The sequence below is a fragment of the Xiphophorus hellerii genome, chromosome 21 (assembly GCF_003331165.1).
Source record: "Xiphophorus hellerii strain 12219 chromosome 21, Xiphophorus_hellerii-4.1, whole genome shotgun sequence".
Taxonomy (NCBI): domain Eukaryota; kingdom Metazoa; phylum Chordata; class Actinopteri; order Cyprinodontiformes; family Poeciliidae; genus Xiphophorus; species Xiphophorus hellerii.
Window position 1 is genome coordinate 20,111,894 of NC_045692.1, and position 14,176 is coordinate 20,126,069.

Below are 14,176 nucleotides of genomic sequence, written 5' to 3' on the forward strand. Positions count from 1 at the left end.
CTGAAAAGTTACTTCTAAGTTAGTTTTGTCTTATTTCAAGTGTGCTAAGATATTTGTAATAGAAACTGGACCAAAAATACTTAGTAAGATTTTCTGTTTTTGCAGTGAGGAACCTTTCTGCAATTTTCAGGAGTCAAATTATTTGTCTTATTGGCAGTAATCTACTGTAATATCAGTTTTCAGCCATTTTGGTCAGCCAAGGATGGTGTGTGTGCGTGTGTGTGTGTGTGCACCAGGTTTTCATATCCTTATGGGAACCCATTTCTGTCTACAATGTGGGGTTATGAGGACCATTGCTCCTTGTGGGAGCAATGGGGACATTTTCTTGGTTCCCATGAGGGAAATTGTTGTTTTGGGGTTAGTGGTTAGGTCTGTGATGGGTAGGTTTAGGGTAAAGGTTAAGGTATGGGTTAGGCTGTAGAAATTAATGGAAGTCAATGGGAAGTTCCCACAAGTGATGAAAACACGACTGTGTTTTGTTTAAAGGGTGTGTCCCCCTGTCGTCATCAGCGCTGGCTTCAGTTCAGGCTGCTCAACTCACTCTGATGTGTCCCAAACCACATCACTGCAATCCACTGAGCGGCAACGCAACGCCAGGCAATGGTGTCAGCAACTACAGTATGTGAGGCTGGAAGCGACCAGAGACAAACATCAACACAATCACAATGTTCAGGGTCCCTACGGGTCCTTGAAGTCCTTGAAAATGCTTGAATTTAATTCGGTTTTTTCAAGGTTTTGGAAAGGGTTTTATTACTCAACCTACAGAGTTTTATAATAAACTTCAATCTAACGTTTGATTAAAATCCTAAATTTGGAAAAAATTGTTTACAGTTGAAACCAGATGTCTTCATACACCACATAAAAAGAAACATAAATTTCTTCATCGTTGTCTGAAGTTAAATCGTCTCTTGTTTTAGGACAGATATAATACCCCAAATTATTTCTAAATATTTACTAAATGCCAGAAAACTTAGCAAGAACATTTTTTTAGAGATTTATTTGGTAACTTTCTTTGTATGTTGTGTTTTAGCATTTAATTTGAACATAATTTGCATGATTTGTTAAAGTCATGCTAAGGTATGAAATGAATATTTAATATTTGGAACATTTTAAGAGGCCACTGCATTGAACCCATTGAAAACCTGCTGGTTTTTCCACCAAATACTGATTTCTGAACTCTTCCTGAGTTCAAACATTAGTATTGTTGTTTCTAAATGAATATGAACTTGTTGTCTTTGCATTATTTGAGGTCGGTTTAGTTATTCTGACCAAATAAATATCAAATTTTTGCTTGGCGTTTCAGAGACATGTTGTCAGTAGTTCATGGAATAAAAGAACGATGTTCCTTTTACTCAAACATGTTCCTATAAAGAGTAAAATCAGAGAAATTGTGATTTTAGGTGGTCTCTTAATGTTTTCCAGAGCAATGATATTTATTATTCCTAATAGCTCAATTACTTATTGATCTGTTTATTTGAAATAAAAATTGGCTTGTATTTGAAACATTAATGAAATTGGGAGACTTTTTTTCAGTCTGCCCTATGTTTGTGAGACATTTCAAAGTAAAAGAAAAAATATATTTCAGTTTACATTTCCCTGCTGTAGAATGTAGAATACTATCATAAGGCATTATTAATAACAATATTATATCTGAGTTCATTTAAACTGTCTTTTTTAGTTCATTTGCATAGTTTTTATCTCTGTTTGGTGCTGAAAAAGTTTTTAAAATTCTTGAAACGTTCTTGAATTTTCTGTGGAGAAATGTTCTTTAAAGGATTGATAACTTCTTTTGGTGATTGATCGATCGATTTCTGATTTTGTTCATGTCCGATTCGTCTGTCGGTGTTTTAGATGCGCTTCCGTCCCATCAGGAACCGCCGCTGCCTCCGACACGTGCAAAGCACTTCCTACAAACATGAATATTTCACATCATGTTTGAGAAGATGTATTTTTAGAATTTAGCGGCATTCATTTTTTATGTCTTTTTGAATGTTTTACAAGATGACGACAGAATCTGAGAGGACATGTTTGGTGTTTGAATGGAAATGGTCGAAAAGTGTTAATATTTTTATTTTTAACTAATAATAACTCTAAAAACTGACTGAATTAGACAAAACTTAGCTACAAAGAAAACCCCTAAACTATTATAACCCTGCCGTAGAGTCATGGAAAACCCCTTCTGAAAGTTTGATTTCTGTTGTTCCCCTCCGCGGCGCTCCACACAGATGGTCACCATAGCAACCGGTGGGTTTTGATTTTTGCTGCTTCTCGCCGGTGGAGGAGAAGCGATGCACCGGATCGTAAATATGTGGCGGCCATGACTCATGTGGAGTTGTTGCGTCGTGATCTTTGTTTGGGTTGGACGCGTCTCAAGACGAGGAGGAAGACGAGGCCAAGATGAAGCTCATGGCCGAGGCACGCAGGGAGGAGAGGGAGAAGAGAGAGGAGAGGGAGGAGAGAGAGGAGACAGAGGAGAGGAATAGAACTAGAATGAATAGACTCTACCTCTAGATAGAATCTAGTTACTGGTTCTGATTGACAGATGCAGGAGAAAAACTTTCTATCATCCATCCATCTATTGGTCTGTCCATCCATCCATCCATCCATCCATCCATCCATCCATCCATCCATCCATCCATCCATCCATCCATCCATCCATCCATCCATCCATCCATCCATCCATCCATCCATCCATCCATTCATCCTTTCTAATACCTCCTGCCCATTTTAGCGTATTCATATATTCACCATGATGACCATGGCAGCCATTTTGAAAAAGAAAACGCAAGATCAAGAAAATATGTCTGAGTGTGGCGGTTTTTTCTATCTTTCAATAAATATAAATATCATTTAAAAAGCAATTTTCTGTGATTTATAACGTATCTGATGGTCTCAGGAGGAGAAAGTCAGTAGTGAAGCCGTTCCTCTGAGTCCCACACCGACACCGCGACAAAAACAAGCGCCTACGCAGAACCCCCGTCTGTGGACACATCGCTGTGGTCCTGTTCGTTGCCATGACAAAGGCACAACATTCCTGGGTGGCCCGTCTTGTTTTTCTGTGTTTCAGGACACCAGGCGACTTTCCCCACCAACATCTACATCTGTACATGTTTTCTATTCCTGCCGTCCTACTTCAACTCCCGACCAGCGTCTATAACTTTAACTCCCGACCAGCGTCTATAACTTTAACTCTGATCAGCGACTATAAATTTAACTCTGACCAGCGTCTATAACTTTAATTCTGACCAGCATCTATAACTTTAATTCTGACCAGCGTCTATAACTTTAACTCCCGACCAGCGTCTATAACTTTAACTCCCGACCAGCGTCTATAACTTTAACTCCTGACCAGCGTCTATAACTTTAACTCCTGACCAGCGTCTTGACGGCTTTGCGTTGTTTCTGTTTTTACACTGGCTGTGTTTTCCGTGCAGGATAGCGCGGGCTAAATCGAGCCGAGGGAATGTGGTAACAAGATGCTGGCGGCCGAACGCGGAGAGGGAACATTCCACGACTGGGTTCCTGATGTTGCCGTCTCTGATGGCAGATTTCCGTCAGAGTCAGACGGGTGTTTGTGTTTCCTGTTGGAGGAAACCAGCCAGTGAAATCTCCCTCCAGTTGCAGTTTGATCAGTAACTGAAGTTTAATCTGAGTGATTGGTGGGAACCAGAGGGACGGATGTCTCCATCATGTCTCCATCATGTCTGTCATCCATGTTGGACTGAAGTCCATTGGACTCACAGCTTGTTGGTCTCTGAAGGACACGAGGAAGGACTCTTTATTTCTTTATTTCTGAAACAAGTCCTTGGTTTGCATCTTGTATCTTTCCTCTCTTCTGTGCTTTGTTTATTTCGTTATTTACTTCCTCCTTCATATCCTTCCTACCTTCTCACTTTGCTCCCTTCCTTCTTTCTTTCATTTGTTCCTTCCATTTTTTTATTTCCTTCCTACCTTCCCACTTTCCTTCCTTCCTTCTCTTTATTGCCTTTGTTCCTTCCTTCCTTATTTCCTTCTTTCTTCCTTTCTTTCCTTCCTTCCTTAGCTCTTTGTTTCCTTCTTTCTTTCCTCCTTCCCTTTCTTCCTTCTTTCTTTCCCTTTCTCTATGTTTCATTCTTTCTTTCTTCTACCTTTCCTTTCCTTCCTTCATAAACTGAATAAATCAATAAACTATATTTTTATTTCCCGTTGTTCCTCGTATCGGTCTTGTTTACTGATCCAAACAGTCTTGCCTAAATTTGATCCACTTTCTCTCTCTGAAAAATTTATTCCCTTTCTTATCTGAAACTTTTAAAACGTTGCTGTTCTCATAATTAATCTGTTGCCCTCGGCACGTGCGGCAGAAACTTTTACAGCCAGTCTGCAGGAGGAGAGGGGGGGTGTGTGTGTGTGTGTGTGTGTGTGTGTGTGCATACTTGAGGGAGAGTTGCGTGTTGAGTGGGTGGGTCGGCCTGGACACTGCAGCGCGCTCTCCTCCTGGCTCAGTGGGAACATCATGAGTCTGTGGGTCGTCCAGGCGAGCGGCCCGCTTTCTGGGAACTGAGTTGAGATCAGGCGACCGACCCGGCGATGCCATGCTGGCTCAGAGAAGCGGGCTGCGGGATGCGGAGAAGAGCGCCGGAGGCTGCTGCTCCTTCTCCTCCTCCTCCTCTTGCCCCTGGGCTCGGCTGGCCGGCACGGACGGCTGCCTGTCGGAGCCGTACTGCCTCTGGTTCCAGCTGCTGGCCCGCGCCTACTGGGGCGACGTGGAGCTGGGTGTCTCCGGCCCGAACCGCGGCGCGTCCTGGAAGAGCCGCGTCCGATGTCGGGTAAGGAGAGCATCCTCGGAGGACCCGTTTAGGGGAAAGGGTCTTTGTTGTGCTGCCTGAGGAATTTCGTGTGCGTCATCCTGCGCTCCGGCAGCTGGGTCGTCCCGTTTCACTGACCGACATCTTTTGTAACGCCAGTGTGTTTGTGTGTGTTTGGATCAGGCTTCGTTTGTTGTTGTTGGCCCCTCCGCAGGGCTCAGAATGACACCTTCTGCTTCCCGTCAGGGGAAAATTTCCTGCAACGCATATTAAATAGGTTTAATAAATTTAATAAATATGGGCTGCACAGTGGCGCAGTTGGTAGCACTGTTCCCGGCCGGGGTCTTTCTGCATGGAGTTTGCATGTTCTCCCTGTGCATGCGTGGGTTCTCTCCGGGTACTCCGGCTTCCTCCCACAGTCCAAAAACATGACTGTCAGGTTAATTGGTCTCTCTAAATTCTCCCTAGGTGTGAGAGTGTGTGTCCAGGGCGTACTCCGCCTCTCGCCCTGAACGTAGCTGGAGATAGGCACCAGCATCTCCCGACCCCATTAGGGACAAGGGTGAACAGAAAATGGATGGATGGCATATCTTTACAGCCTTCCTTCTTTTCATCCTTCCTTCTTTCCTTCCTTTCCCTTTCTTTCTCCCTCCCTCCCTTTCTTCTTTCCTTTCTTCCTTCCTCCCTCCCTTCCTTCCTTCCTTCGGTGCTTCCTTCCTTCCTGAAGGAAAACAGACTAATCTTCGGCTGCTGACCCATCCAGACGTGACGCTCCACATCTTTCTTCCATTTTCTACCCAGATGTTTCTTCAGATTTGTTGCGAGACTGACTGCTGCAGGAGATTCTTCCAGCTCATATACTTGGACTATACTGGTCAGAGTTACTGGAAAGATAGATGGAGCTCCTGGAAGTATGGTCCAGTCAAAGTCACAAAGACTCCAATTTATACTGAATCTGAGCTAGAAACTGGTAATATTATTGCTACTTTCCTCTCATCTATCCCATAAACTCCCAGTAAAACGTGAAAAGTTAATGGGGGATAAATTAATAATTTAGTGTTTTTGCAGCGGTAAGTGATGTATTTAATCCAAACTCTCTCTAAATTTTAACCAGAGGAGTTTCTCTCCTCTGGCTCGGCTCCTCTGGGTCCGAAGTCCGAACCTCTTCCTCCCTCCCTCTTCATCAGCCACTGCCTGACATGCAGAGCGGCGGCGGCGGAGTTAGCATTAGCGGCTAACGCACATTCAGCGCTGATGAGGGATGTGACGGGCCTCATGTTTGGTTTTAGTGACTGAAAGTAACAGAAAATCTCCTGCTGATGTGTTAGGAGCAGGAGAATACAGAAAACCCAACATGGATTTGTTTTTCTGCTTTTTGTCGCCATGTTTGACAGAACCTGGTGAGAATATTGGAAATTAAGGTTTGAAGAAGCAGCTGCAATAAGCAATAAATCAATTAATTGCATGATTTTTCTTTCTCTTTAAAAATTAAAATAAGTCTTCAGTGTGGTTCATTGGTCTTAACGAGCTTCTTTATTTTTGAAGGACGAGTTTTGTATTCGTTTCTAATTCATTTTATTTGTTGTTTCTGTTGTTTTGTTTGTTTATTTTTGAATTTTTAGTTCCAGTTCCAGTGGTAAATATTAATTAGAGGTTTAGTGCTCTTTATTATTATGCCATTACCATTATATTACTTGAAAATGGTCTCAAAACAACAATACTAACCTTTATCGCAATAGCTTCTGGGACAATTTATCACCAAGCTAATTTATTATTGTAACATTGTAACAAACGTTTCTGGACGATAAATTGTCCCAGAAATTATTGCGATAAACAATAATATTGTTGTTTTTTTATTATTGTTGTTATTTTCAAATAATATATTGGTAAAGGATCAAAAATCAATTAACTTTTAACACTGGAACTGGAAGATATTTTAAATATAAAAAATGAGTAAACAAAACAACAAATAGAATGGATACTAACCAAATCACCAAACTGAAGTCTTTTATCGTCCATTTTTTAGTAGAAAGAGAAAAACACTAAAACAATCATGCAAATGGAAATTATGACGCTCAAATATATCAACATATCTGCAACAAAACGGAAAATAATCGCAGTTGACTGTTTCGGAGTTTCTCCAAGTTTACTGAAGACTTTTTTAAAATTCAGCTGTCCTGTTTTTATGTAGCGTTATTCCCCCACTCTGCATGTAAAAGTTTAATTTAAAACATAAAATTTTCCTCTGTGAAAGAGGGAAGTCTTCGTGACGTCGGCTCAGCTGTAGCTGCCGACTCAGTCCAAACTTTCTGCACGTGTTTTGTTATGTAGGCAGTTCTTACGCAAGAGACCTGCAGCCGAGCCTGAGGCTAGCTGTTTTTTCCTCCGTTTGTCCGCTACAGTAGGAATGTTGAAGATAAGTCTGTCATCACGAAAACACGCAGAAAATTGAGCAATAACTGAAGCCATATGAGTGCAGGTCAGACGGCGACGGTTCCTCCGGCTTTCCTCAACATTTCACAGCTTCAAAACAAACTATGGAGCTTTATTTTACAGAAACTCATGAAAAAGAGAACTTATCCAAGTGTTGAGTGTGTATTTTATATTTTTATCGGGTTGTTTATGAGCTCTAGCAATGAAGTAAAGGCGAAAGCATCCTATGTCACATTAAATGGATGCTTTCGCCTTTACTTCATTGCTAGAGCTCATAAACAACTTGATGAAAATATTTTCATAACTCCTTGATTAGATTGTACAATAATTAGAAAGTAAAATTTCTATTTTAATTAATAGCAGTAAGATAAGAACTTAATGAATTGCTTTGCTGCTGTGAGTGGAAGAAGTGGAGGCGACGTCACACTGTGTGTGAGAGAGAAGCTGCTGCATAACAAGATTTTGCTTTTATTTTAAAACAACCAATTTATTCAAGTTTATATTTCTATCACCAATGAGGATTGGAGAATTAGAGCTTTTCTAAGATTTTTTGTTTATGTTTTTGCTCGTTCCACAGCCACGACTCAAGAATGACGGAAGCTTGGCCATTAAATATGCAAATGATGGGCACTTTTTTGAAAAATTTAAAGATAATCTGATGAAAATGAAAACTGTAAGTGGGAATTTAATTCAACAAAATGCTCATCATTTTAAAATCACGTTCTTTTGCTTTCATTCCAGTTTTATGTTAAATAGAAACACAAAAATCCAGCCACTTTCACTCAAAGCAGATTTGGGCTGACCGTTAATTAAACAAAACATTTTTAAATAAAGAAATAATAACCTGTTGTTGTTGTGGACAATAGATTACAGTTACATTAGATAAAAAAAGTTGAACATAATGGATCCTCAGAAATATTTTTAGGTTCTTTGCTTCTATTTTAATGAAAGATCCTTTTATGTTTCACGTCTACAATAACTTAAACTTAGACTTTTGAAATTACATTGTTCCTTACATGAAGATTATATGTTATTTAGCATTTTAAAAAAACAATAAGTTGCATTCTTTTTTTGTAGCTTATGGTCCTAATTTTTTATTAATTTTTTTGGCACCAAGTGATTTCAGTTCAACTATTTACACATTTATGGTAAAATGTTTGAACAGTACAGTGTTAGAGAATGTTCTTCTTGAAGATACCTGGAAGTTATGAGGTACAACATTTAATTCCCCTTTTGGACAAATAAATTATTTCTGAATTTATTTCAAATGATTCACAGTGAAAGCATCTTACACTAACGTCTCCTCAGGTCATTTCTAAAACAAAGAGGAGAAATGTTTTCTTCAGGGAAAGGCTCCTGGATCGCAACAGATTTGATTCATCAACCTGAATTAAAGGAAAAAATCTATCAGATTCTTCACTGATTGCATAAAGACACAGTGATCTTCTTACAAAGTAAAAATCAGAGATTCCTTTGTGTCTTCTGGAGAAAAAGAACAAACTTTTTTATCAGTGCAACGCTTATGAAACAGAATAAAAATAATCATAATTAGAGTAATTATGCATAATTATTATGCAAAATCAAATTTTGCACTTTTTTACATTTCCATTTGGGTTTTTACTGCTTCTAAAAACAGTCAAAGCGCTTAAAAAAGCACATAGCCACTTTTAAACCATAAGTTTATGTTTTTATTGTCTGGAAATCGAGCCCAGCCCGTTACCTAGCAACCCAAGCTGAGCTCCAGCATATTTTGTCAGCTGGTTTTATGACTGTACAATGGCTGTTGGAAAAGACAAAGATCTGTCTTCCCTCCTTTCTTTTTCCCTTCCTCCCTTCTTTTATTTCTTTCTTCCCTTCCTACCAGTCTGTTACCTAGCAACACAAGCTGAGTTCCAGCAGGTTTGATCAGCTTCCTTTACGTTTGTACAATGGCTGCCAGAAAAGGCAAGTGTTGTGTTGTTGACTTATCATCCAGAAACCACTTGCTGCATTCTTTTTGGTTGTGCAGGATGCTCCACTTCTGCTTTTCAAAGATGTACAGTTGTATAATTGAGCATCTGTTTGCAGCCATTTTCCCGTGCAAGTGTAAACGTTGAGCTGGGGGGGGGCGTGGCCAGCAGCATTTTAATTGAATTTAAAGTGACAGAGGCCCTATAAATGCTCGTTCTGAAACGTGTAACGAACATGTTTTATTTCGCCCATAGATCAATTCTAACCCTTTATCCTGTTCATTTCTGTGTTTTCAGGCAAAGCAGAAGGATGGGCGGGATCAGAGCGAGACGTCGGCCACCGTTACGCCCGGGGCCGAAGAAGAGCCGTTCTCCTGGCCGGGGCCGAAGACGCTGCGCCTGCGGCGAACGTCGCAGGGCTTCGGCTTCACGCTGCGCCACTTCATCGTTTACCCGCCGGAGTCCGCCTTCCACAACTCCCTGAAGGTAACGGCGACTTTTACGGCCCTGATGATGTTTGTTTGCCCACTTTGAAGGACCTAGGAGGTATTTGATCTGCCGCTCAAATCAGACTGTTGTTTTCTAGGAATATCTTTCTGAATTTTAAGTTTTAAAAATATTCCTGAAACCATAACAAAAGGAGTAAAATATTAAATTTGCAGATTAAAAACGGTAACGGTTCAGAGCAGCACCTATTGGAACCTAATTTAATAAAAATGTGACTTTTATCTGCAGAAATTAAGAAATCAATGCTCAGATGTGTGCTGCTTCTGTCGTTTAAACTTTACAAACAAAAAAGTTTCCGATCTTCCTGAAAGTGAAACTCCAGCTGTGTGCAGCTGTTCGGTTTCCTTTGATAGGAAAGTTTTTTTTTTATTTTCTCACCCTGAATCGCCATAGCAGGATTTTTCCTTTTTAATATCTGAATAGAGTCAGACCTCCATGCATTTTATTTGGGTTTCATGTGATAAACTAACAGACCGTTAGTGTGAATATTTACATATGTATACTTGGAATCAGCTATCTTAAAAGTGCGGTGTGCTTTTATATTCAGCCCCTTTGAGATGTTTATATCAATTTAGCACATCTAGACACGAAAATAATCTCTGATTCACCTTTTCAAAGCAGCTTACCCATATCTAAAGATATGTCTGATTATTCTGGTTCTTTTGTTTTTTATGTTTTTTCTTTGTTTGACTCTTCTGATATTTTTTCCTCTGATTCTTTTTAATCTGATTCTTTTTCGTCTGATACTTTGTCTGAATCTTATTTTTAGTCTGATTCTTCTGAATTTTTGGTTTGATTGTTTTCCTTCTTCTGATTCTTTTCCTCTGATTCTTTATTTTCTGCATGGTTCCTCCCTTTCGTCTTCTCCAGAAAAAGACTAAATCAAATTCATTGAAGTTGGCTAAAGCTGCACTGTAGTTTTTGTATTTCACTCTTCAGGATAATATAACCTTTAGTATTAATTTATGTAAAGAGTCTTTACACATCCAAGCTGTGAATCTAAGTCTTAAAAAAAGTACCAAACGCTGTTTTCTGTCCTCCATCGCTGAAGATGTTGGCCGCTCTGTTTTGGCTGGAAGCCATTTTAATCCGCTCTTTGCCGTTCATCCTGGCTGCAGGCTAACTGGGGCTAAAAGGGCTTTTGGAAAATGCTAAACGCAGCGGCGTTGTGGGTCGGCTTTCTTATCAAAGTCGGCCTCGTATTAGTTTTTGTGAGTGATAATTCAGGATAAGTTGGGTTTACTTTCCTCTGAAGTGTATTTGGTTAACCTCCTCTTTGTGCACAGAAGGATTTCCGACAAAGTTAGCGTAGCGCCTTCTGTTTATAGCTGTTGGCTTTGGTTCTGCATGCTAAAGGAGAAGCTGGTCGGATGTTCAGACGTTTGTGTAATCAGAGAAACGCTGGACGGTTTCTCCCAGAGGTTTTCTTGAATGTTTTAGTCCATGGTGGGACATTTTTGTTCTTTGTGATCCTCCTGAAGATCAGTTGGAGCCGACAGTGAAGTAAGTCTGTTGTCCTGGGAGCATCAATGGGGGATTTTCACACAGCTCTGAACCAGAGAATCGTTTCCAGCTTGGTCACTTTAAATCAGCACATCTTTCCCAGGATCAGTTGATTAGTGGAGAGTAAACAAACTGGTGGATTCTAATTAATTTGAAGGCCCTGGATCAGGAGCTGGTGATTTAATCCTTCCTTAAGGATGCTGAGGTTTGTCTAAAGAGGTTCAGCCTTGAAATGCGACTGAGAGGGAAATTAAGGCTTTATGTGTTGACTGAAAGGAAAGCAGAAACATGCCAAGATTTGGCCTTTTAATCCTAAACTACCCCAACATGTTGTTTTGTTTTCCTCCCTCATTAGATGATTAATTGGATTAATTGTAATTATTTATATAATCGTCAACCTATTTATTAATTGATTAATCATTAACTGGAGTATACAGACACAAACAACGGCAATTGATCAAAAAACAACGCACTCGAAGCAGTAATTAAACCAAAACTGTACAAAATATACATTCATTTTTCATTTTATATTTAAAAATCTTCTTTGTCTGTAAATATTTTTCACCCAGAACTCTTCAAATGGAAAAGTTTTACCTTCACCTGGTTTGAATTATGTAAATAAAATCTGTTTAAGGACCTTTTGCTGTTCAACTGTTAATCTTAGTAATCAAATAAATTAACCTTACACTGTATAATGCTAAGTCAAGCAGGAAGGGAGCTAAGCTTTTCACAAGCTGATATTAGCATTTTTATTATTTACTTATATTAATTTATTTGTATTTTTTAATATATATTTATAATGTTGTATAAAATAGCCTTGGTAAAATTGGTTAAATTAAAAAATTGTAGAATGTGGCAATTTTTTAAAATCCGATTAATTGTCAGATTAGGTTGCTAGGTAACGGGGCTGGGCTTCTCTGGGGTTGCTAGGCAACAGGGCATTGCCAGTTGAATGTGACTCAACATTCCAGAAGTTTTTGAAACCAAAACACCAAAAAGCATGAACTTATTCCAAACATTGGCCGATACCGACGTCTACTCTGATATATCGTACTAAACTTCCATCAAAGTACCTTCTAAATTACTGGGAATTAGTGTAAAGTAACAATGTAATTTCCATAAACTAATGACCAACAGTTTCAATCAACCATCTGACAGGATTTTCTCTCTGTTTGTTTTGCAGGATGACGAGAACGGCAGCCGAGGTGAGTCCAGAACGAAACTTGTCTATTTACTGCCTCCATCTGTAACGTTTGCTGTGTGAGACCTCAGGTGCTTCACTGAGGAAAACACAGCAAACCATTTAATCTCATCTCTGCTTGGTGCTCCAATAAATGGGAGATAAATTATTATTGACCACTTGTTGCTCTGATGTATTGCCTATGCGCAGAAACTTATCCATAGAAAGCTGTTTTTGTTGCAGGTTTATTTCAATTCCACTGATTTAAAAAGGCTGTAATTGTTGTTTTCCTTGTTAAAAGCCACACATCACAGCTGTAGCTGTCTCACACGTACGGAAGAACATTAAGGCAAAAAAAAAAAAGTAATAAAATGTTGATTTTAAACTCATAATTCTGAATTTTTTACTTTATCAGAAATATTACTTTTTTCTCAGAATTATGATTGTAAACTAGAAATTATGACAGAATTTCAATGAATAATAATTCTTTGTCAATCTATGTAAAAATCCTAATAAATGATCAAACATTATTAGATGTATGTCAGTTATGTTATCAGTATATGAAAAATAATCACATAAATGTTTCTTTCTTGTTATAGGATTTGTAAACCTGCACTTTGGCCTTTCCCAATTTTACTTGCTAGACCTTCCTGATGCTACATAAACAATTTAAATAATTCTGATGTTTTGAAAAATGTCTGAATTTTGAGAAAAGAAATTCTGAATTCTGAGGGAAAAAAAGTAGAAATTCTGAGAAAAAGTTGAAATTCCACAAAAAAAGTCAAAATTCTGAGGAAAAGTTGAAATTTTTATTTGAACAAAGTTGGAATTCTGAGAAAGTAAGCCGAAAGACCAAGAAAAAAAGTCGAAATTTTGAGAAAAAAATCTCAACACTTTGAGAAAAGAGTTTGAGATTTGAGGAAAAAAGTCAGAATTCTGAAATTAAAGTAATATTTTTATTAGTACATATAGTATCTGTGAGGTAGCGATGCAGTTCGCGGTCTTTGTTCTCTGGCGCGGCCGCCCTGGCAGCCCGTACTCTGATCCTGGCGCGGCCTCGGCATTCCTCGGAGCATCCGGCTCGTCTTTCCAGCCGTTCAGTATGCGGCTCACGTCTGCGGCCCAGCAGGACCGCTCTGCTGCTCTTCATCAGAAACCTTCAAACAGCCACATCAGTCACATCCACATGTACCCGCACAGCCGCAAACCTTGCCTCCATGTGCGCCTGCGGTCGTCTGCAGAAACTTTGAATGTTCCCCATTCCTGAGTTGCTTATCTGGGATTCTTGAAGTGTTTCAAAATAAAAGCAAACATCGGTTATTTCTTGGAAATAGCTGCACAGAGAGGAAGATAATCCATCTTTAGCTTTTTGTTTGTCTTGGAAAGCTCCCAGAGCCCCGACGGGGGGAGGAAGTCGGGTGTTTCAGCAGTTGTTGAGTCACCAGTAGGCAATGAAAGTGTAAAAAAAAATCCCTGGAAGTGAAAGGAGGGTCAGTGGAGCATCTGACATAAATCTGACCTCAATGTTCTCAAACGGGAATAAGAGAGATTCCTGTAAGTGTCCCTCATCCTCCCCTGTGAGCCTGTGGTGTCACATTCCTCCTCTCACCCCTCACCAACAAAATTAACTCCTCCATGTTCTCCCTTCCCTCTCATTGTGTGATTTTTTTCCCTGGACGGGAACGTTTCTGAGCGTCCTGGGAGAGATTTGGGTCATTTTCAACCTGCTGACGGCTCGGTACCGCCGCAGGGTTTCGGAAACTAAGATCAGGAATGTCGGGAATTCCTGCAAAAAGTCAATAGACAAGTAGATAAACACT

At 39.6% G+C, this 14,176-nt stretch overlaps 1 protein-coding gene and 1 long non-coding RNA gene across 7 annotated transcripts in view; one reads left to right on the forward strand and one right to left on the reverse strand.

Annotated features, from left to right (window-relative positions):
- The window catches only part of arhgap21a (Rho GTPase activating protein 21a), an 87,875-nt gene that overhangs the window by 34,672 nt on the left and 39,027 nt on the right, over nucleotides 1-14,176 (forward strand). For 2 of the 6 annotated variants that reach the window (XM_032550802.1, XM_032550804.1), the window contains exons 1-3: nucleotides 4,465-4,805; nucleotides 9,464-9,658; nucleotides 12,360-12,381. In XM_032550802.1, coding sequence (XP_032406693.1) covers nucleotides 4,572-4,805; nucleotides 9,464-9,658; nucleotides 12,360-12,381 — 451 coding nt within the window. In that variant the 5' untranslated portion in view covers nucleotides 4,465-4,571. Of the gene's footprint in view, nucleotides 1-4,464; nucleotides 4,806-9,463; nucleotides 9,659-12,359; nucleotides 12,382-14,176 lie in introns of those variants that run through there. The other 4 variants (XM_032550803.1, XM_032550805.1, XM_032550807.1 and 1 more) reach the window with 2 other exon arrangements.
- Nucleotides 1,298-4,517, reverse strand: LOC116711492 (uncharacterized). Its single transcript, XR_004337248.1, has 2 exons — nucleotides 4,413-4,517; nucleotides 1,298-1,907 (listed from the first exon to the last, which is right to left on the reverse strand). It is a non-coding gene; the product is annotated as an uncharacterized LOC116711492 (long non-coding RNA).